The sequence below is a fragment of the Stegodyphus dumicola genome, chromosome X2 (assembly GCF_044657685.1).
Source record: "Stegodyphus dumicola isolate Sdum_Otavi_A_Nest chromosome X2, ASM4465768v1".
NCBI classification, from domain to species: domain Eukaryota; kingdom Metazoa; phylum Arthropoda; class Arachnida; order Araneae; family Eresidae; genus Stegodyphus; species Stegodyphus dumicola.
This window is the reverse complement of record NC_140781.1, coordinates 6702019-6725037: the sequence shown is the minus strand read 5'-3', so window position 1 is coordinate 6725037 and position 23019 is coordinate 6702019. Positions and strand designations below refer to the sequence as shown.

Below are 23019 nucleotides of genomic sequence, written 5' to 3'. Positions count from 1 at the left end.
TACAAAAGGGCTGAGTGTATAGGATTAGGTTAGATTATTTAGCACTACTCAGCACTCGAGGGCATCCGGTTTAAGAAAGTGTCTTTCGGGGTATAGTTTTTAAGAGGAAACAACCCGTATTCACATCACATATAATGACAATCTCATGCAATTAGCTGTTTTGATTTCTGAAAGCGAAACAAACTGCCACTTTCCGCAAAAGAGGATAAAACCAATAACACCGGTTATTCCTGCCAGGCTTAATTCTCCGCTCAATTGGACGGTGGCAGTGTACGGGGCTTTATTCTTCTTCCCTACGTGTAACGTAACTACGAGCCACTTCAACTTCGGTAAGCCTTCCACGAAGACACACTCCTTCAACCAGAACTCTTTCATCCTTTATTAAACTTACCTAAATGCCGAGATCTAAGCCAGTTATAAAGAGAAAACGGAACAAGAAAAGTTTTTAAAGAAAGAATTAAAGAATAACTAAAAATAAATTGATTAAAGAATAACCAAAAATGAATTAATAAAACATAAAAAATTTCTTTTACATATAGAAAATTTGTATTTATCTTCATGATGTGGGTACATATATTGCTCGCTCATTTAAGTTTCTTTACGCGCGTTCGTTAGATTTCACATCTCTTTCAGGCAACTGTCATACTCAAGAATTATATACTTAAACACGAGAAATGCTGGAAACCTTGAAAATTATGAGCATTCAAAATTAATCCGAAAGATCCTGTTCCTGTAATAAACAGCTGCAAAATTGCATAAGAAATTATACATAGAAAGAAAACAATAACTAATAAAGTAATACGTTACAAAATTTCCTTTTATTATGATTTTCTTTCTTCCCATTTTCGTTGGTTTTGACTGTCACTCCCAGTTAACTATATCATTGCTCAAATGTTGAATATTATAAATCGTATTCTGATCTCCAAAGTGTCTGTAATTATTTTGTTTATCTTCCCTTATTATGCGTTGTTTTGTTCACATCATACTATTATATCTGTAAAGCTATAGGAATAGAAAACAGGGAGATAAAATTTCTGTTCTGAAGATGGAAAGAAATATTTTTTCTATACCGTTATTTTAAAATGCATTTTCTTATCTATTTAGCTTTGCAGATTTATTAAGTCAAAATTATATTTCATATGAGACTCAAGGGCAGAGATTTTTATAAACTTTACGATTTATATAATTAACCTAAGATACCGCTTCTTTAAACACATTAATACATTAGATTTTAATAAATAACTGCCAAAATTTCATCTTTGGCATTGTAAATTTATAATTATACAATAATAGTTACCACAATTTTTATAATAGTTTTATGATAGTCTAAAAATTTATTAAAATGACTGCAGATTACTTGCTGGTATCTATCAAGGTATTCTTACTTCTCAAATCTTGTATTCATGAGTGTGTTATGTCTGAGCCATTAAATGCGAAATCAAGCATTTTTAAACTTGTTTAAAATAAATTCTTGCTTTCCGATATTCAGTTAATATTTATACCTTCATTTCTTACATACCTTTTCTTCCTGTAATTTTTTTTAATCCGCCACTTTAATGAGTTTCCTGCAACAGCACTGACAGTTTTCAAATTTCAGTATTAAAGTTTTCAAGAAATTAATTCTTAAATGCCTTAATATTACCGCGCTACGTGACTGCTAATGAGTCCACAATATTAAAAATAATGCCAATTATTTTCTAACAATGGTCCTTCCATTTCAAAAAATAAAAATATGATCAGAAAAAGTGCGAACGGTAAAAATTAATACATAAAATACTTTTTAACTAAAAACGTTCTGAAATATCGCTTTACTGCTTTGAGAGCCATGCATTTGTCTTTTACAGTTAAGTTTTTATTGAAGAGTTCTGTTCTTTTTGTTCTTAAATAGCTCCATTTAGTAATTTTATGTAATTAACATTGTAGAGTTATAGATATATTAGGTATTTTGGAAGCAAGCAAGATGAAAAATTAGCAAACGCCTTCGCCGGGAATCGAACCGCGGACCTCTGAAATACCGGCCTAGCGTGCAGAACCACTACACCACGAAAGCACGCTAGGAAAGCGGGATAAGTACCTTATATACTCCTCATTTTAAAGTGCTACTAGGGTTTTAGGGGACCTAGTCGCCAAATCCTGGGTATGGAGAAACCTCATCCAACACCCTTTTAGTTCGGGCGCCACTCTAAAGACATTATGATTATTTGGAAAAACCGGAGAGATGAAAGATTAGCGACGCCTTCGCTGGGAATCGAACCACGGACCTCTGAAATACCGGCCCAACGTGCAGAACCTCTACACCACGAAGGCACGCTAGGAAAGCGGGAGAAATACCGTATAGAGTTATTAACTATTTTTGTAGCAAAAGACTTGAAAAATGAGCAATGCCCTCCTCGCTGGGAATCTAACCTGGACCTCTCGAATAAGAGCCGACTGTGCTAACCATTACACCTCGAAAGCATACAGAAAGGAGGTAGAAAATACCTTATATACCCTCCCTTTTAAAGGGCGATTGAGGATTAGGGGACCCATTCGACAAATCCTGGCGGTGAAGAATCACCATCCACCACCTTTTAGTTTAGGCACCAATGTAAATTCATTAGATTATTTTGAAGCAGGCGTACATGAAAAATAAGCACTGCCCTCTATGGGACTTGAACCTGAACCTCTCGAATACGCGCTGAGTGTGCTAACCGTTACACAACAAAGACATGCAGAAAAAAGGGAGGGAATACCTTATAACATACGTATTTCAACTTGCCAAAGGTTGAAAATCACTTTTTTTGCATTTATATCAGCAAAATTAAAATATTTTACTTAATCCCTCTCATTCAAAGTAAAATAACGCATATTTTGATTTTAAGTGTTTGAATCATTTCCAGAAATTCTCATTAGTGTTCTTATTATTTTACATTGTTGAAGTTATAAGAAAGAAATGTCCTTCTTAAAGCATTCCTTTTTTTAATGCTGATAGGAAAATGGTTAACATTCAACTGTGGCGTTCAACTTGGCTTTCTGTAAAGTATGTGTGTTGCTAGAAATATCCTCGATTAGTTCGAAGCAGAAAGATACAATTTAATTCTCTCTTAGCAGTTAAAAATAACCTCGCACCGATACAATAAGCCAGTTTTGAGATTATGCTGACGCTGTATTCTTAATTCGTATGAACATCATACCCATGGATCTATCCACTATGTAATTTCGTACAAATCCGTTTAAGAAAAAAAGAGCATCTGAGTCCTATTGGGAATAATCTGCAAAATTATTAGCTCTTTAACTGTCATTTGAATTTAAATGGGCCACAACAACATTAGGCGAAAGTTGTAAAATCGGAAATTACTTAACGAAACAACCTTTTTATACTGATTAACGAATTAAGTCTTCCAAAGCATATAATGCGTTCCATAGTATGTTTCGAGTATTCTATAAATATCAGATTGGAAGGTTATCTGATTTGTTAGGAATGCATTCAGTTTAAATAACATTTTCATTTAAGTGCTTATTTCGGATTGAAATGTTACAAATCTATTTTGTAATACATTGTTTTTTCAGTGAATTGATATGTCCCATCAGAATTCTGCAACTGCCAAATGACATTTTATTTGTGAAAGATTAATGCCGTATTATTAAATCATTTAGGCAACAGCTATTATGTACATAACATATAGTAAAGAAGCGTATATATATATATATATATTATATTATATGTTTTTTTTCAGAAATTGTTAAATTTTTATTAAAATTGTGATAACGCATATTAATTATTCATATTTGAATGTTTCAAATATGAATAATTTTAAGCGTATATATATATATAGTAAAGAATAAAGTTTTAAAAGGCAACAAAAATACAGTTTTAAAATGAAGCCCTAAAGCATCCTAAGATTCAATTAAACAAAAGCTTAATTTTTTAGAAATTAGAAGAAAAAAGACTATACTATCCTGGATTATATTTTTATTTAAAATTTTTAAAAAAAGAAATTTTTTAAGAAATTTTAAAAATTTTCTTTAAATTATGAAAATTAATATTGATTATTCATATTTGAAAGTTTCAAATATGAATAATTAATGTGCGTTATCATAATTTTAATAAAAATTTAACAATTTCTGAAAAAAATTTTGTTTATTCTTTACTAATATGCATAATTATTTTGTTCTAAATTATAATAATTTCTCTAGTTTCCCTCATTTTAAATTTCAGATAAAAAATTTCCAGAATAGTATAACTCTTTCCTTCTAATTTTTTAAAATTAAGCTTTATATATATATTTGGGGTGGGGGGAATAACAATGAAGAAGTTAATTAACGAAAGATATTTTAATGAAGCAAGCGATTAACATTTAAACATTTAGAAGAAAAGATAAATTATTCGTCATAGGTTCTTTATAACAGAAGCAGCGTTCTCTGCTCCAACGTCAATCATCTAAAAAGTGATTCTCCTAATTTATTTCTTTTCCCTTTGTTGTCTTGTCCACATTACATAGAACAATGGTTGCGAGAACCTCCTTCGAAGAAATTTTGGACTTCTAATTTCCACCCCCAATTTTGAGGAGGAGCTCATCGGGGGGTAGGTCTTGTAGGTCTCAAACCCCTCTCATCTCCCACCAATTCACACCAGAGAACATTCGGCTTGCCGCATATATATCTGCATGCCGCACCGACAGTATACGTTTACAAACATCCATGTCTTCTTCGAGATTCGAACCCGGTCCCTTTGGTACCGTAGTAGGCTCCCCTAACCACTATACCGTCTGGGCGATGCTTTTTCGCTTTCAGAGCTCGTAATAGAAAGAATTACGTCACAGCCGCTGGATTTTGTCATGGCTGTGAGCGATCGGCCCTACATTCTCGGCCATCCTAGAGTGGACTGGTCCTCCAGGACACTGCAAAATACAACAAAACAAAAACAAAGTAACAAGCAAGGATATATATTAATAGAATATGTGTTCGTGAAAAATTTAGTGTCTTCCATTTCTTGAGGAATTCGGCACATGTGGTGATGCACACGGGTCCCTCATGGCACCCTTCTTTTACTGCGTCATAGGTGTTGCCACCCTTAACTTTCGCGATCTTTCTCTTCTCTTGGCATTGTACGTCTTTTTATGTTCCTGCTGGACTTGAAAAAATTGTGTCTTGGCTTGCTTGCGTAATTCTTCTCTTTGAGGCTCGAACTGAGATTAAAACTCACTTTCTATCAGTTTTTTGAGCTGATCGGTGCCCTTGCTATTCATTTTGGTACCGAAGAGTAATTTGAACGGAGTTATGTTAATGCTTCTCTGATATGTTGAGTTAAGCATTCTCTGAACCTCATATGTATGTTTATACCATTCGGCTGGTTTTTTGAAGGACCATTTTGCTAAGACTGATATAATGACTTGGTTGATTCGCTCGACTTGTCCATTTGCCTTCGGCAGGCCTGTGGTGGTTAGATGATGTTTGATATCTTCTTTAGCACAGTAGTGCGAAAGCTCACTGAAAGTGAAAGCCTCTATCAGAAATGATCTGACAAAGGCTTCTAAAAATGGCTTTCTGATTCTCCTCTAACTTCGCTATCGCCTCGGCTGAGGTCATGAATTTTGTTGGATAAATCCAAGTAAATTTAGTAAACGCGTCGACCACTGCTAATATCTGCTTGCAGTTTTTATGGGTACTTTCCAGCGGACCCAAGTGACCACCTTGAATAGTGGACCAAGTGATCTATGCGATATGTATGCAACGGGATGTCCTCCTTGAATAGCGGATGTAAAATCTTTCGGTTTTCCTGCTTTGCGGGCCTACCAGCGGCCGAGCGGTAAAGTCGTTGAACACTGGTAGTTCGGTCCGAGGTTCGAATCCCGCGAACGGGCTGGCTGCATGGGCGTTTTCGTAGTTTTCCCCATGTGTAACGTGTATACGAGCCAGTTTCCCTTAAAAAGTCCTCCACGAAGGCATCCCTCCCCATAGGCAGATAGCCCTAGTATGCTTTGCCATATTTAAATTAAATACACACACTCCTGCTTTGCGATTTATTAAGACGCAATAAACACAATTGGCGATAACGTTTTCTATTTTCTGCCGAAGTTTCGGAATTAAATAGTACTCCTCCAGGGGTTTCTCTGTATGCTTGATACCGGTATGTCCTTCCTCGGGAGCATCTTTTACGACTTCAATCTGCATACTTTCCGTTACGACCATCAATTCTTTACCATCAATAAACTTGTATAATACGCCAATTCTATTACAGAAATTTTCATAACTTGAGGTTTGCAATAATTCCTTAATGGTTTTTGTTTCAGTGTCATTTTCTTGGGCAAGTTTTAATTTAGATAGTATGTTCTCAACAGAAACACATAACACGTTTACAAGCCGCTCTACTCAAGGCATCTACATGTGGCATTCTAACACACTTACGATGTTCTATAATATAGTCGAATTCCTGTAACAATAGAGCCCAACGAGCAACACGCGTTGCTAAATCTCGTTTTTCCATCGTCCGTTGAAATGCTGAACAGTCTGCCACTATCTTAAATGAAATTCTCAAAAGGTAAACACGAAACTTTTTCAGCGCTTCTACGATCGCGAGAACCTCTAACTCGTAACTTGAATACTTTTTCTGTGCACCAGAGGTTTCCTGCTCATAAAATAAGTGGGATGAAAACTGATGTCACCTGGGGGTTTCTGCATGAGAATCACCCCGTATCCTTCTAGGCTGGCGGTTAATGTTGGTTTCGTAATGAGGGTTACAAATTTCAAGTAACGAATTCTCAGCTAACGCTGATTTCAAACAATTGAATGGGATCCTTTGTTCTTCACTGACTTCGAACTTATTACCCTTTTTAGCAGGTCGCTAAGTGGCTTGGCAGTTATAAAGCATTCCTTAGGAATGAGTTTTCTGAAATACTCAGTCAACCCGAGAAAACTTTGGATCTGCTTTAAATTAGATGGTAACCAAGGGTCGGAAAATGGTATTTATGAATCTCTGGAATACAGCTGGGGAATTATAGAGTCCAAATGACACTTTCAAAAACTGGTACTGACCTTCATGCGTAAGAAATTATGTGTACTTTCGACGTCCACGTGGAAAGGGAAATCTGTCCTTCACGACAACTTTGTTTAAACGACGATAATCAACGCAGACTCTTGGTGTTCCGTCTTTTTTTTTCTAACGATGAACAATGGGCTGGAATATTCCGAAGAACTCTAATTCCTGACTTTAACAATTCGGATATTTGGGTTTTCACAATTTTCTTTTCTGCAAATGTATTGCTGAAATTTTATTACTCTACGTTAATTTTTCCTTGATGTTGGGATTATTTTCCCGTCGGTATATACACTCACACACATCTCTTCCATGCATTCCCTATATGGTCTCGCAATCGTTGCTCAAAGGCGTATACTTCTAACATCAAAAATGTTTTAATGTTACAAATGTTTCTATTTTGGCCTTTTTAAACTTAAAAAACTCGGTTTATATTAAAAAACACAAAATTATGAAATCTAACGTTTTATACGGTCTTCATATTTACATACAGGAAAAATACATAATAATTATAACAAATAAAAACACAAAAAGTTTGATTACTATGTGACAAAAACCGATGAAGATATTTAATTTCACAACAAGATCCAGATATTTAATTTCTATATTTTGGAATTTTTGGTGTCTCTTGAAGCTTGTCTTAAGAGACAGGTTAATAAAAAGAATTAGAATAATTTATGGTTGATTTTTTTCCTTTAAATCATTCATTGGCATTCTTTTGTGTTTTGCTGGTGTGTAATGTTCCTTTATTTATAATTTTGTTAAAACTAGTATGCCGAGAGAATCTGCATTCAAATAGTTCATGAGTTTGGGAAAGCTAAAAAATGTTATTAATAGTTTCGTAAAGATTTATCACTTTAAAATCTTAATCGCATAATCATACAAAAAATCCTTAAACTAATAATATCTTTAATTTTTACTTTATGCAAATAATGTTGACTATGTACCAGACAGTGTTTTCTAGATCACGAATTCTGTAAGATTCTGAGAATACCATCTTAAAAAAATTATATTGATCAATCTTTTCACGCAAATTGCACAGAAAAGCTTGTCAACTAATCTACTACAAGCATTAGAAACAATTTTCTAAGCTGATATTTTAATTTAGTTACGTACAAATACAAACATTTCCCTCAACAATTTATATACGGCTCCTGAATACGATCTCAAACTTTAAAATTTCATGTCTCGATCAAACGGCGCTGAACTAAAGTCACCGATTTTGCATTTTATTTTTTATAACCAGTAGAAAATTTTCCTACATTTAAATATACTAGAAACCGTTTAAAATGCCATCGTACTTTTTATAAAGCCGATCTTTTAATTTAAAAGTGCCAAAACATGAGTATTTCCATAATTTTAAACACTTTTGTAAATGGAATTATATATCTGATAACCAACGATTGCAAAATTAAATGTCGGTTGGACATTTGTGTATACATGGTGTATAAACTTAGTGTCCTACATAAAACCGGCGCGCCAGATCTGCACAGAAACGTCCTCTTTATTAATTCAGGTCTTTTATTCAAGATACTGTTCCATGTAGAGTGTCCTTTCTTACAAAATCGATAATGTTTTATACGTTTGCTTTAACTTTTTTTTTCCGCAATCTCCCATACGTTTTGTGATAGGATTCCAAAATTGTCCTCTATTTTGTATGCATCCACTCTCATATGACACAACATAATCCATTTACAGTACGCAGACACGTTTGTCACAACTAGCTATCTGCGCACGGTGTTTGAGGTCTTTATTGTATTCTCTGTTATGTATGTTTCGAATATAACGTTAAATAAAATATATGTGATTATCAATATTTCATATATAGTAATTAATCACCCAATGTTTGAGAGCTGATAAATCATTTTATAAATTTATTAATAATTCCTTTACATCGTTTCTTAAGAAAATGAAAGCACTTTAAAAATTACTATCAAGAACTCTGCTGTGAAAAAATGTGTTCAATATTCGTTATTAAACATTAATTTGTTTGTTATGTAAAATTTATTCATTGCGAGTATTCATTTTAAAATAAACTGCGATTTTAGTTAATATAGCGGTTACATGCGTAATGCTTTTTTCATTTAAAAAAATGAAGAATAAAAATAATGATCAAATATTTTCGTTTTCCTCACAAGTTGATGAAAGTTAACTGAAAATACTGATGGAATAGGTATTCAGTTAATCTTAGAAAAACAAGATCCTCCAGCAGAACTGTCCAGTAAATTCTAGTGGGAGTTTTGATCACCTTGCCCCCCTTACCGAGGTTCCATTCCTGAATATACTGCTATCAATGTTATGAAAATGGTTTTATTTAATAGGAATTACACATTTTCCTTATAGAAAAATTAGTACTATTCTGTTTGCATAAGAACGTATCATTTCCTCTTATTTTTGCTTAAGAATAAAATGGACTTTAAAATTACCTAATCTATTAGAAAAAATTTTACTGCTTTAGGATTAAATGAGATCTAACGAAAATTACTTTCTGATAATGATTTAAAAAAAAGGTTTTATGACCCCTCAATATTTGAAATTAGATATATTCGTTCAAACAAAAAATAAATATTTAGTGACAACTAGTATCATTTTAACTTTACAAGCTTGTTTATGTTTGTTGAAGTCAAATATTTATAACCTTCATTAGTCTGAATTACGTATGGAAACTTATAACGTTTTGTGAGGATATATGTACAACAGTGTTTCTTTTAATCTACTTAAAAGCATAGAATACAGAGCGGCTTGGAAACCATCGAGGAAAGGTGAAAATGAAATTTTTGGACAGTAGAAATAAATCTTTTGCATATATAGTAGAGTAAGATACGTAATGGCAGCTCAAGTCCTCAAGGATTGCCCTCTAAATACCTTGTCCGTCGTTGGTTCATAATTCAAGCACCTACAAGAGAGATTAAGTTCCTCCACTGGGATGTCTGCCGTTTGCTCAGGCATATTTTCTTACCAGGACTTCATCCCAGGTAATTCATTTTACTTACAGTCCAAGAGCAGTATAATGACAACAGTCGCAGATTTACGGAACAGGTATGAATGGATGAACTTGGCTGCGATGGTATCAAAGTATCTTTCAACAGTCTCGCACTGCCTCAGTAGCAAGCTGGTCATGAGTGGGATAATGTGCTCTATATTAAAGAAAGTTATTAATAAGAGAACCGGTTGTTTTGCAAGTTTCAGTTAAAGGAATTTTTATTTTCTTTTATGACTGTTGCACTTATTTCTTATTTTTAATGACTCTTTTAAGTCATTAAAAATAAGAATCTCCAATCCTACAATCCAAACAGAAATTTCAAGATACTGTAGATCTGTCCCCTCATATCAGATTATTAGGAGCTTCTCCTTTTTTTTCAATAAATGTCAGTTAAATGTATTGCTCATTTTATACTATCGATGAAATATCCTTAATAAATATCATAACATTAAAATAGTTATACTTATTAAGATACCTATAACTCATAGTTTGCTATCTAAAATACTATTCACTCCTCATAGATATGTTAAAAAATTCAGTTTAGAGTGTTAAAAAAGGTTTTTCAGAATGTGTCTGTCATTTTAGCAATAGTCTAGAGAATTATCATTATTCTAGAAATTTAAAGTAGAATAAAAGTAAAAAGGACTACGCATCGTCTCACCATACATCTTTTCTCTCTATTGACTAAATCTTCATTACGAACTAAATTGTGATAATTAATATTTTCTGAAAGTCAAGCAAACGAAGCGCTCTAGAATTCTATCATTGAGTTTATGCATCATAAGAAAAAAACATACCGCATAGATTTAATAGTAACTAGATAATTGATTGCTGATTATAACATATAAATACTAATTATACTTTTACATGATAAAATACTTTCACATAATTTGATACATGTCAAAACTTATCTAGGATATCTATACTTGCTTATGCACTTTTGAACTTTTTTTAAATATTTGAGTTATTCTTCGCAACTTACAAGCAGTTATCTCCATCATTTACTCCATATTTTAGATGAATACGTTTTTTTTATAATTATCATGCGTAAATAATAACGTAAATCAAAATGTAATTTAACTTTCATAGAAGCTTCCCTTGCAAATAAAATTTCCTTAGAAAATTCTTTGATTTATCATCGCATTATGCGAATTTTATATAATCCTAAAACGTACCAACTGTTTCTTTCAAATCTAATGATTGTAGCTGTCTCGAATTTTCAAGACTACCTATGTTTGCAACTGTATTGTCCCCTCCTTCCCTTCGATGTCACCAGTCGCAATATGCTTTACGAACAAGGAGTAATATACTAATATGAAGTTCTCATTCTTCATATTACCAGATTTGCCGTTATCACGTGAAGTTATTTGACATGGATCATTTAGAAGCCTTTCTCTTAATCTTGTAAATTTACTTAAGAGAATTTTAATTTTTACATATGAATATAAGAATACGTATTTTTAAAAGCATGCGTTTAGCGCATTAAAATCCAGATAGTTTAATACTATGTATTGCTCACTAAAATTTGCATAAATTCATTCAGTTGCTCTTTATTTGCGTGCGAAACGTTTATTGATTATTTCGTGTTATTCGCATTTAATGGCTCTTTACCTAAAGATGTTCAGGATTACAAACAGTCCAAGTTAGCAAATTTAACTTACAATTGTATTTCAGTAACTCATCTGTGCTGACTCAATAAATGCCATAATTTTAACAATAAAATTCGGAGATTCAATTAAAATAAATTAGTGTGAATCTTTCTAAAATTAATATTTGGGATAAATTCGTCAATAAATTCAACTGATTATAATCACTAATATTAGTAAAGGATGCCAGAATTCGTTTCTTAGCTATTTTATACATTTTTTTTTCTGTCTCATAAATTGCATTAGCTGTTCTGATACTATAAATTGGTGCTACCTAAAATTATTGTTGTGTAGTTCATAATTTCTAAATAACTAAGGTAAGTAATGGGAAATATCTATAACATTATTCACTCTCTTTTCTCTACAGTGATCTTCAATATATGTCAGGACTTCCAGTTAAACTTTCACGCCATGTACGCATGTGTGGGGTTATGGAACACTTTCTTCCTTATCATTTTTTCCATCTTTGACGTCAGTCGCATTATGAAATGGTCAACCAGGTAAGCTGCTTTTGCCTTGTACTATCAGTCATTCATATACTCGTTAGTACTTTCAAATGCGCTATTGGGTAAGGTAAGTACTCTCTAATTAATTTTCTCTATAAATAATAATCAATCAGTTGTCCATAAATGGAAATGTCACCATTAAAAAACTGCAGCAGTTCGATAGAAGTAAATTCTTTATAAACTGGAAATTACATTTTAATGGTGTCTTAAATTCTTAAACGTACTACAGCAGCTTCGAGAACTGGTGCATCTTACTTTCATTGCTTCATGTAATATTTTATATATATGTGAAAATATATTTTCCATTTACAGTTAATATTCTGGAGACTCTCTTTATACTTTATATTGCTGAAGGGTTCATAAGCTTATAAAATAGGGCACAAGCCTGACGAACTCAGTTCGCACATGAGTACCCTAAATTCTTGCTTTACGGAAAAGAAATCTCTTGAATATTGGCATTCAAAGGCATGAGAATTTCTTTAAAGCGTAAAATTCATTCACAGTTTATATTTTTAATTTATTTCGTGGGAACGAAATGGTGACGAATACTTAAAGAGCATAATTGCTTATACATAATTATTGCATATTTGTTCATGCATGCAGAATTTATATATACACCGTGTCTATAAAAGTCCTTACTCGGCCCTTATTTCGCAACCGTTGGTCGTATTCATGTATTTTATATGTCCAAAAATGTTTTGAACGGTTCCTAGATTCATGTTTTGACTCGTAACTATTACGAAATGTAACATTTTATACATTCTTTTGGTTCCTTTTATATATAGGATTACTTTATATGCGCTATAAAAAATTAAACACAAAAGGTTTGACTCGTGTGCGACAAAAATTGAGTGACTATTTAATTCCAAAATCAGAAGTTTTTTACTTCATACTCAGTTTGCACTTCAACCTTAAATACCATTCAGTGACACTGTTTTGTGACTCACAAGTGTCTTTAATTTATAATTTTATTGCATTTGGTATACCGAAAGAGTTTTCATAGAAATAATTTAGTCTAAAAATGCGTTACTAATATTCTTATTTAATTTTATTGCTTTAGAATTCCAATGTAATAACCGTGCAAAAAATGCATTAAAGCATAGTTCTCTTTTTTAATTAATGCAACTAATATTACGAGTTTGCTACGTGCCCATACCGCCAGTGTCTTCTAGAACACGCATTCTATAAGATTCTGCGAAAAATTATTTCCGTTTTGAAAAAAAAAAAAAAGTGCATTGATCAATACTTTTCACAATAATCTGTATTGAAATGCTTGCAACGTAACCTCTTAACTTTTTTTTTCTAAAAAATATCTTGGTTTTAGTCTACAAACGCAAATGTTTCTCTCCTCTTTTCGTGTACGGCCCCTGAATATGATTCTCGATTTTAATATAAGATATCTCAGTTAATTTTTGTCGTGCGGAAGCCAAATGTTTTGTGTGTTATTTTTATAAGGAGTATAAAGTTTTTTAATGTAAGTGTAAGGACCAGAGAAATGTGTACAGCGTTATATTTCACATTTTATAAAAAAATAATGTTTTTAAATTTTAAGTAAGAAAAGAGTCTTTACGTCATTTAAAACATTTTTGCAATCGGAAATATATGTCTACGACCAATGGTTGCGAAAATGAGACTGGATAATCCCTAGCTATCACGGTGTATATACGCATGAAATGAAATTACAAAATAAAATAATAATAATTCTTGAATACATAATCAAACTTTTGTATCTTTTGTAGATGGCGATGCTTTATTAATTAGATGCAATCACGGCCACTTGACTTCTATTATCTCTATTTTAGGCATCATTCATAGACTAAAAACATTAAAACACTATATGCGCAGGTTTCACATATTGACAGCATTGGCGAAAGAAGAAAAGGCGGACAGGTCACTAGCAGCACAAAGACAAACGAGGGCAAATTGCACATATTACGACAGTGGTACTAGATTTTAAAAATAGTAAAGCTGTAGTTTCATTTTAATTTTACTTTAATTAGCCAGTTAAAAGTTTTAGTTTGTAAATTTATCATTAGGTTTAGATAAAAACTTCAGTTTTACATTTGCCGTTATATAAGACTTATATAACAGGCATTAATTTTGAAAACTAGATTATATAGAATATTTAAGAGGATCTAACAAATTAAGATAAGAATTTTATTTTACAGCTTCTTTATCTTACATATATTCGGATTTTACAAATAATAGTTTTTTTTGATAAATTTTTAAGCTTATAGAATGTAATAATTATTTGCTTTGCCTACTGGCCTTAGGGAACAACAGATATTAGGATCTTTTAATAGCCATATGTTATTTAAACAAAATTAAAGTTAGATTTTTCCAGCATGGCAAAGCCACTAAGGCTTTCTGCCCATGAAGAATGATGCCTACATGGAAGACGTTTATAAGACTCATATTCATGTTGCACATGGGAAAGACTACGAAATTCAGCCATGCTGCCAGTTCGTTCGCCTTAGCTCTAATCCAAACCAGGTCAAACTTCCAGAACTCAGCGGTCATAATCACTCGGCCACTAGTGTGATGTTATGTTAAGGAAAGATGGAGATCACCTTAATAATTCAGTATTATAGCAATTATCAACAAACTACACTCATGTCCATAAATTAAGGATAACTCGGAGTCCCGCGGAAAACGAACTCTAAAATAAATATATCACCTGTAAAATCACTACACACATCTTCAAGAATCATATGCAAATTTCAGGAAGTAACCAGATGACACCCATGGTACGTCACAATGACGAGAGTGTAAGAGAGTGATATATAAGGAATATAGGCAAAGAAGTAAAATTGTTCGCAGGCGCTTTATAAGCATTTGAGTGCAATAACCGAATAGTTATGACACAAAGGACGCATGTGGATGATTTTTTACGTGCTAGAATTATCGGCCGTCTGGAATGTGAGCGTACCCAACCGGAAGTATCAGACGAACTTGGAATTGCCCAGAGTGTCATATCCAGGCTTTGGCAACGATTACAAGATGATGGTAATGTGAGTAGACGTTACAGCACAGGTCGCCCCAGAGTTACAACGCCGAATGAGAACCGGTATTTGGCAGTTACTGCCAAAAGAAACAGGCGGAGCACAGCCTCAGACCTGTCTCGTCAGCTCTCTTCAGCCACTGGTACGACAATTTCAAGGCAGACCGTGTACAGACGCTTAGGGCAGATTGGTCTATATGCTCGTAGACCTGTCAGATGCGTTCCACTTACTGCAACTCACTGTCGCCTGCGGTTAGTCTGGAGTAGAGAGCATGCATTATGGACACCGCAACAGTGGGCTTGTGTGATGTTTTCCGACGAGTCCAGGTTTAGCTCGCAGTCTGATTCTCGCCGGACTTTCATACGGAGAGCTCCAGGTACCCGTTACCACCAAGAAAATATCATTGAACGACACCGTTACGGTGGTGCAGGAGTGCTCGTTTGGGGTGGAATTATTCTGGGTTCCAGAACTGATCCGCATGTTCAAATTGGAACCATGACAAGCCAAATCTATCAGAACATCATTCTGGAACAACATGTACGTTTGTTTCAGGGCGCCATGGGCTCACAATTTGTGTTTATGGATGACAACGCCCGTCCTCACAGTGCAAACATCGTAAGCGAATGCCTTCAATCGGAGGATATCACCCGTATAAACTAGCCAGCATTCTCACCGGACTTGAATCCAGTAGAGCACGTGTGGGACATGCTTGGCCGTCGAGTTGCAGCCCGTTAACCTCCTCCTACATGTCTACCGGAACTTCTGAGAGCATTGCTTTTTGAGTGGTGTAATATCCCCCAAGATCAGATTTGATACTCAGCATGCCTAGGCGTTGTACGGACCGTATTGCATCGTCTGGGAGACATACAATGTATTAACAATCCTACCAACCATGTAATATTGCTTTTTTGTAAATAGGTTTTTTTTTAATTTGGTCCAGGGAGAAAAAATCGCTAATTTTTTTAATAATATCAAACATACAGCATCTTTTCTTTGCTCTTGACCTTTTGTTTAATAAATAAGCTTTACAAATAAGTCAAATTTGTTTTGCTTCTAACTCTTCCTTTGCCTGATTTTGCATTATCCTTAATTTATGGACATGAGTATAAGTGGTCTCAGGTCCAGTTTCCGTGCTATGACAAACAATGTACTCGACAATAGAAAATGCTTTTGGGGCTCAGATTACATACGGTACAGATTACATACAATAGAAACACTTGAAAAATTATGAATGTATCACAATAGTTCTCGTGCTTTGTACTAAAATATGAATAAATCACAATGAAGTCGTAACGTCAGAACTGAATCACGAAACTTCTTTCACGTTACCACTCCAGTTTTGATTTAAAAAAAAAATGAAAGTGAGATATTTTTATGCTAAAAATAAGAGACGTAAAATAATATTTTATATTACTCGAAGTGATGAAAACACAATTATAAAGTTCATTTAATTTATAAACGTTTCTCCATTACGATAAGAGTAATTCTCTAAATACTTTGTAAGTGTAATCATATTTTAATCTGAGAAGTTATTAAAATCTGAGCTATTGATCAAAATGTGTTTAATTACAACTAGGTATTAAACAAGCTTTGAAGGAATTTAACTACTATTCAGGGTTCGAAGATTATATTTGTGTATATATGTTACTGCTCGAAAGAGAAAATACGCAGGGTGCCTGTTCTATTTATTCATTTCAATTTTCAAATAAATATTAAATATTAATGCAATATCATAGCATGCTATTGGATCTACTTGTGAAAATGTTAAGTGCTCGATAGTATTATTATACAGTAATAACATGTTTTCACCTTTTAGAACACTAACTAATTTGCAATACAAAAGGCATAAATTAATTAGACAGTTGAATAAGGTCACTGCCTCTGACAGCAGGCGTCCACCAGCAGCCGAGCGATAAAATCGCTCAACTCTGGTAGCTCGTTCCGGAGTTCGAATCCTGGTAAACGGTTGGACCCCATGAACACTTTCCATAGTCTTACCCATGTGTGACGTATATACGAGCCAGTTTTTTAAGAAAATCCTTCACGAAATCATCCCTCCGCTTAGCCAGATAGCCCTCGCATGCTTTGCCATAATTGAAATAGTCCAAACCAAAACTGAGTAAAATGTGCTGTTTTATTACGTTGATACTGTGTTTTGTTTGAAGGATATGTTTTTCTTAAATATGGCAAAATATTTCCTCCACCATGACTTCTTTTTTATATACATAAATTCAAATAAAATGCGTTCAAATGATAGTATTTTCATTTGAGAAATATAACTTGACAACATTAAAGAAATTGATAAGAAAAGTTCGTAATTCTTATAACATAAATAATTAATTACATAATAATGATAAATAAATTGTTTGTATGCTGTAAATCATCTGATAAACAATAGTGACTTTGCTTAATAGTTTTGTTTACATAATCTAATCATAAGATGGGTAACAAGAAACAAAATGTTAAAAGGTCCTAAAAGATTGTTAGGATATCCTTTTTCTTTCTTTTTTTTTTTTTTTTTTTTTTTTTTTTTTTTTAATTTCTTTTTTTCGTTTGAAAAAAAAAAAGAATATTCGTTTAGATCGTTCCTGTGATAACAACAATATATGCAGGATTTTTTTTCTCTCAAATATCTGGACATTTTTCGGGAATGGTCGTCAATGGGATGACTAAATCATCCCATTACCGAGATCGTTGGGCAGGGTTCACCACAGACGGTAGACAATTAATACACGCGTTTGAAGGGAGGAAGACACACATAAGCAATAGACAGTCTACAGTGCGAACTCTCAGCTAGTTTCTCTTGACCGCTCTACACAGATTATTAAGAAAATAAACTGCATCTTTCGTATAACACAAAGGTAATGACGTATGACCTTAAATAAGCACTTACATTGACAAAACTGTAATAATAATACTTATGTAAGGTATTTTGAGAGCGTTAAAATGTATTGCATACATCATAGAAACCATAATGAAAAAAAGTGAATTAAATCTATAAAAGCATTAAAATTATTTAATAAAAAGAATTAAAATATTTTTATATTGATGTTTAAAATTACGAGTGCTAAAAACTTTATAGCATTTAATAAAAACAGAGTTAAGTAATTTTAGTGAACTAATTAACTAATGCAGTTAATTTAAGTGTATTAACAAAGATGCGGTGCTATATATATATATCTTAAAATTTAACATACTATCCTGTTTAAAAACGACGAAAATGCTTAAAGAAATTGGTTTGATTAAAACATTCATTTAAATGCCTAAATTTATCTGAATGATGCTAATTAATAGGCAAATTTAGACCAGTCTTAAAACAAAAGATAAATTCTATGAATAAAAAATGTTAAGATCTTTTCAAGGTGGTTCCCTTACTCATTATATTAATAGAAAACTTGTTTTGAAAAACTTTACTTTTTTCCATAAGTTAATTACATACAGCTTAAGCATACGTTGTAAGCATACGTTTAAGCATACGTTACATACGTTGTAAATTCACTAAAACGTTTTATTAACGTAAACACTAAAACGTAAAATTAATACGCAGAAGAAACTCATTAAATTGTTTCAATTAAATAATATAAGCTCCTTCTTAAATTTTACTCGTATTCCTTTTATACAGTTCAGATGTCACACATGTAATACAAAATAACAAAGATTTTAAAAATATTTTCTCGAAATATTTATTACAAATACTTTATGTGTATATGCACATATTAAAAAGAGAAATTCACGAACTAGAAATACTTGAAAATAAACTGAGCTCGTTTGCTGACGAACAGGATATCTGCAAGATGTAGTTCTATATGTTAATCGTTGTTGCACCACAAGAACGCATAGGTGTAATTCTTTATAACATTAATTGCCTTTTCTAATGGTTAGTATATAGATCTTGGAGCAAGAAAACCTGAGCATAACTTTAATACAGGGTAAACTTGCTTAACGTCATGATACTGTGGTTTAGACTTAAAAAAAGCAAATTTAAACGCATGCAGGAAAATTTGCTGTCAACTTTTATAGTGAGAGAAAAGCAAATAATGTAAAGTTGAGAATATCATGAAATGTATCGTGTAACATACTTTGTAGAATTATAAGCTATTGGGGGTGGGGAAATCAGCTACGCTCTCTCTGGGATTCGAACCACAGATCTTCTGACTCCCAGCCAGCCGTGCTACTTGTTACACCACTAGAGCACGTGTACGAGGAGGAATTGATTCCTTATAACTTCATTTCGGGATCGTGTATCAATATTTTCGTGATATTAGAGTCCACTCACATCCCATTCAGTACCAGCGCCTGTACCACAATCACTGGTGATTGCACATATGCTGCACTTAAGAACAGTTACTTCAGATGAATCAAGTTGCTGGAATTTCTCGTGGAATCATAGAAAGCAGAAGCAGCAACATAAATAAGCTTAAGTTAGGTTATTTGAATACGACAAAGCACACAATTGCTATTTAACTAACGAAAAGAATGGCTTTGTGAAGGTCATTAAAGAAAAACTAGCTCGTGTTCCCTTTACACATTAAGAGACCAGGAGAACCCCCATGCAACCAGCCTGATCCCCAGGATTTTAACTCGGGACGAAACTACCAGTCTTCAGTGACTTTGCCGTTTTGCAACTTGGAGGTACGCACTGTATCTAGAAGCTACTGTTCTGTCCAAGTGCATATATCATCCAGAAAATTTAACCTTACTGTATTCCTTTCAGTTGTGGAAGCACATGGCAGCGTTTTAACATTTTTGTGTGTCTGTCATGTTTTTGCTTTTCATTACTTCAGATGTCGAATTTGGTTCACAACCAAACCAAATCCGATTTCTTATATGTGGATAACGGCCGCCCCAACACTATAACGGCTAGGGAAGCCTACTGCGGTACCAAAGTGCCTGGGTTCGAATCCTTGAGAAGGCATAGTTGTAACTGTCCGTCCCTTCGTAGGAGGTCACTTTAGGTGCCTCCACAATAAAATAGTTAAAACTTCTGGCTTTAGGAGTTGCCACTGCTGAATAGGCAAATGCCCGCCTTTAGACAGAAAAAATGTTTGGATAACGAACTTTTTATTTCGTGTTCCGATGAAAGTGGAATTTGGCCATACCATTTTTCTCTCACTGCTCTTGACAACTCACGTAGTCTTTCAGCCTGCGCCACGAATTAAAGAAGTGTTTAGCCGATTTAGGTACAGTCTACTTTTCTTACAGTATAGTAAACTTTCTTATAGTATAGTGCTTTACTTTATACTTTCTTATAGTATATTTATACTTTCTTATGGTATAGTATTTATATTTTCTTATAATATAGTACTTTTCTTATTAGCATAGTATACCCGATTTAGGTATAGTCTACTTTCTGCAGATTATCCATCGAATAAATCTACATTATTTTATTTAAGCTCCCCGTTTGTTGTTGTTCCTTGCTATCATTTGTCGTAATTTTAGTTTGCGGTGGAGCAATCTTGAAACAAAAAATTCATAAGAATTAAATGATGTTCGTAAGCGTCTATTGTGCTAGGCGTAAATTGCTTTTTAACATTTATAGTCTAAATAATGACACTGTTTTCAGGATAAACTTTCGAAAGAACACTTACAAGATTGAATAACTAAGCACAATACTTCGTTGAAGATCGCTTGACTACAAAGGATTTTCGACTTCGCCTAGGTAACACTGAGTGACATCAACAGCGTAATCGGTGTCGTTCAAATGTTTTTCGTCTTCTAGAGTTATCTTTGCTGGTTCTTGAAAACTGATGTAACTCACTGTTCAATAAATTACTTAGCTTTACTCTGCTATGAATAACATGTCTCGTATCAGGAAATAAGGTATATTTCGAAGTTCGATAGGTTTATCTTACATTATATTTTTTAATTTGAACTCTAAAGATACTAAAACAAAGATATGAAAACGCTATGACGCTATTAAAGATCTAAAGATGCTAGCTATTTGATGTTAACTAAAGATTTTGAATTTTTTTTTTTTTCATAAGGATATAATACTACACTTTATTTTAATGAATTTCCTTTCTTTATAGTACGCTTCAGCTCATTTGTATGATTTATTTTATCCCTCCCTGAAACTAAAGTTAATTTCGAATTCTTTTCTTGAAATAAAAATGTACATTTTCCATCACCTATAAATGCACAAAATCTCGGCCACCAAATTACATTAAATAATATGTGGGGAAACAATCTACAAATTTAAGTTAATTTTTAAATATTAATAATTGTTATGAATTCCCATATAAGGCATTATGTTTCGAACAGTGTCACATTCTCAAAACAGACCAAAATTTAACCTTATATTAGTTTCAAGTTTAAAGATATAAGCATCTTGAGAAAATCTTAAGCAAGTCCGTCTTTTTCAAGGAAAACAGTTATTGCTTGAAACTAGCAGATTAATTTTACTTCTTGAAAAGAAAAATTTAATTTTACGCTCAGTGTATTTCTGTTATATCTAAGAGTACTTGTAGTTTCATAATTAATAAACTAGCAAAAAACGAGAAGGGGGATGAAATCTGCAAATTCAGAGTATGCAACTGCGGAGAAATGCAAACATTGGATGACAGAAAGAGTATTTTTGCTTATGAAAAAGTAACAACTTTTTGATAATTATATTCTATTTTAATTTAAAATAAAACAGTATCTTATTTTATTGCTTTCACAGGCTTTACATTTTTAAGAGTTTGTAAGTTAAAATATTTATAACGACTTTATGAATCGTTGCTTAGAAACAGCAAATATATGAGATGCCAAACTACCCTTATTTCCTGAATGGTCATGGAAAGTTTAACCGGAACAAATCGTATACTTAAAATATAACAATTGAAAATGTTAACGGATTAATTCTTTTTAAAAGGAGATTTGAGGCTAGACAGTGGAAAGTAAAAATTCACACGTTCTATTTAGAAAAGAAAATGTTTCAGTTTTCTTTAAAAGACTTGAGAAATAAATAATCGAAAATCGTATATTCTTATGAGTAGCATTGTTTTACCTTTAAAGCTTTCATTCTTCTAAATTTCTTCCTCACAACGTTCTACTTTCTAACATAACATTTCAAACACTTTTGCTGATTACTTTGCTAATCATGATAAAGTAATCAAGAACTATCTGCCTAATATTAAATATGCCTTTGTAGGCAATGTAATAAGAAAAATTAAATTCCGCGTTTAAAAAGAATGAAAATCCCGTGCATTCAGTCCATTGTTTCATCAGAATCAAACGTAAGATAAAACTTTCAGGGTTCTGTAACTTAAATACTAGCAAATCTTCATACATTTTGTAGTTTTTCGGAAGATATTTAGTATATTTTAATAGGCTTTACTAAATCTCCATATAGCTTATCAGTTTTATGTTTTATTTTAATATATACTATTATAATTTAATAGCAATAAAAATATATAGCCCAATTATAATCATAACTTGTGAGCTAATCTAATCTATTGATCTGTTGTAACGATTAGTGAAAAGTGAGAGAAGATAATCATCGTAACTCTATCAGTATGGAAACAGTCGTTGTATGAAAGGAATATGGAGTTCGAAAACCATTTGAAGCAATGGTAAATTAATCAAACAATAATAAATCAAAAACTAATTACATATGACTGTAAATAAAATCTATATTACTTCTTCATACTGTTGCATAGTGTTCAGAATGTTAAAAGAAGAAAGAACAGAAATTGTCTTTTATTCAATAAGATTAATATTGTCGTGCCTACAGCAGAATCTCGAATTCATTCTTATTTTTAAAATACCTATTTTTTTTAAATCAAAGAATCCAATTCTTTATCCTGATTCAAAACCTTTATCTTCTCGTGTCGAATTAGCCTTTGTGCTCCGAAACTGATGGCTGAGTTAAAAAACCGAGCCGATC

The 23019-nt window shown here is 32.9% G+C and overlaps 1 protein-coding gene across 2 annotated transcripts in view; it reads left to right on the top strand.

Moving 5' to 3' along the window:
* LOC118195362 (solute carrier family 4 member 11-like) overlaps positions 1-23019 on the top strand; it is an 842086-nt gene that overhangs the window by 766419 nt on the left and 52648 nt on the right. For both annotated transcript variants that reach the window (XM_085809451.1, XM_085809450.1), the window contains exon 11: positions 12012-12144. In XM_085809451.1, the coding sequence (XP_085665577.1) occupies positions 12012-12144 (133 nt within the window). The remainder of the gene's footprint in view (positions 1-12011; positions 12145-23019) is intronic.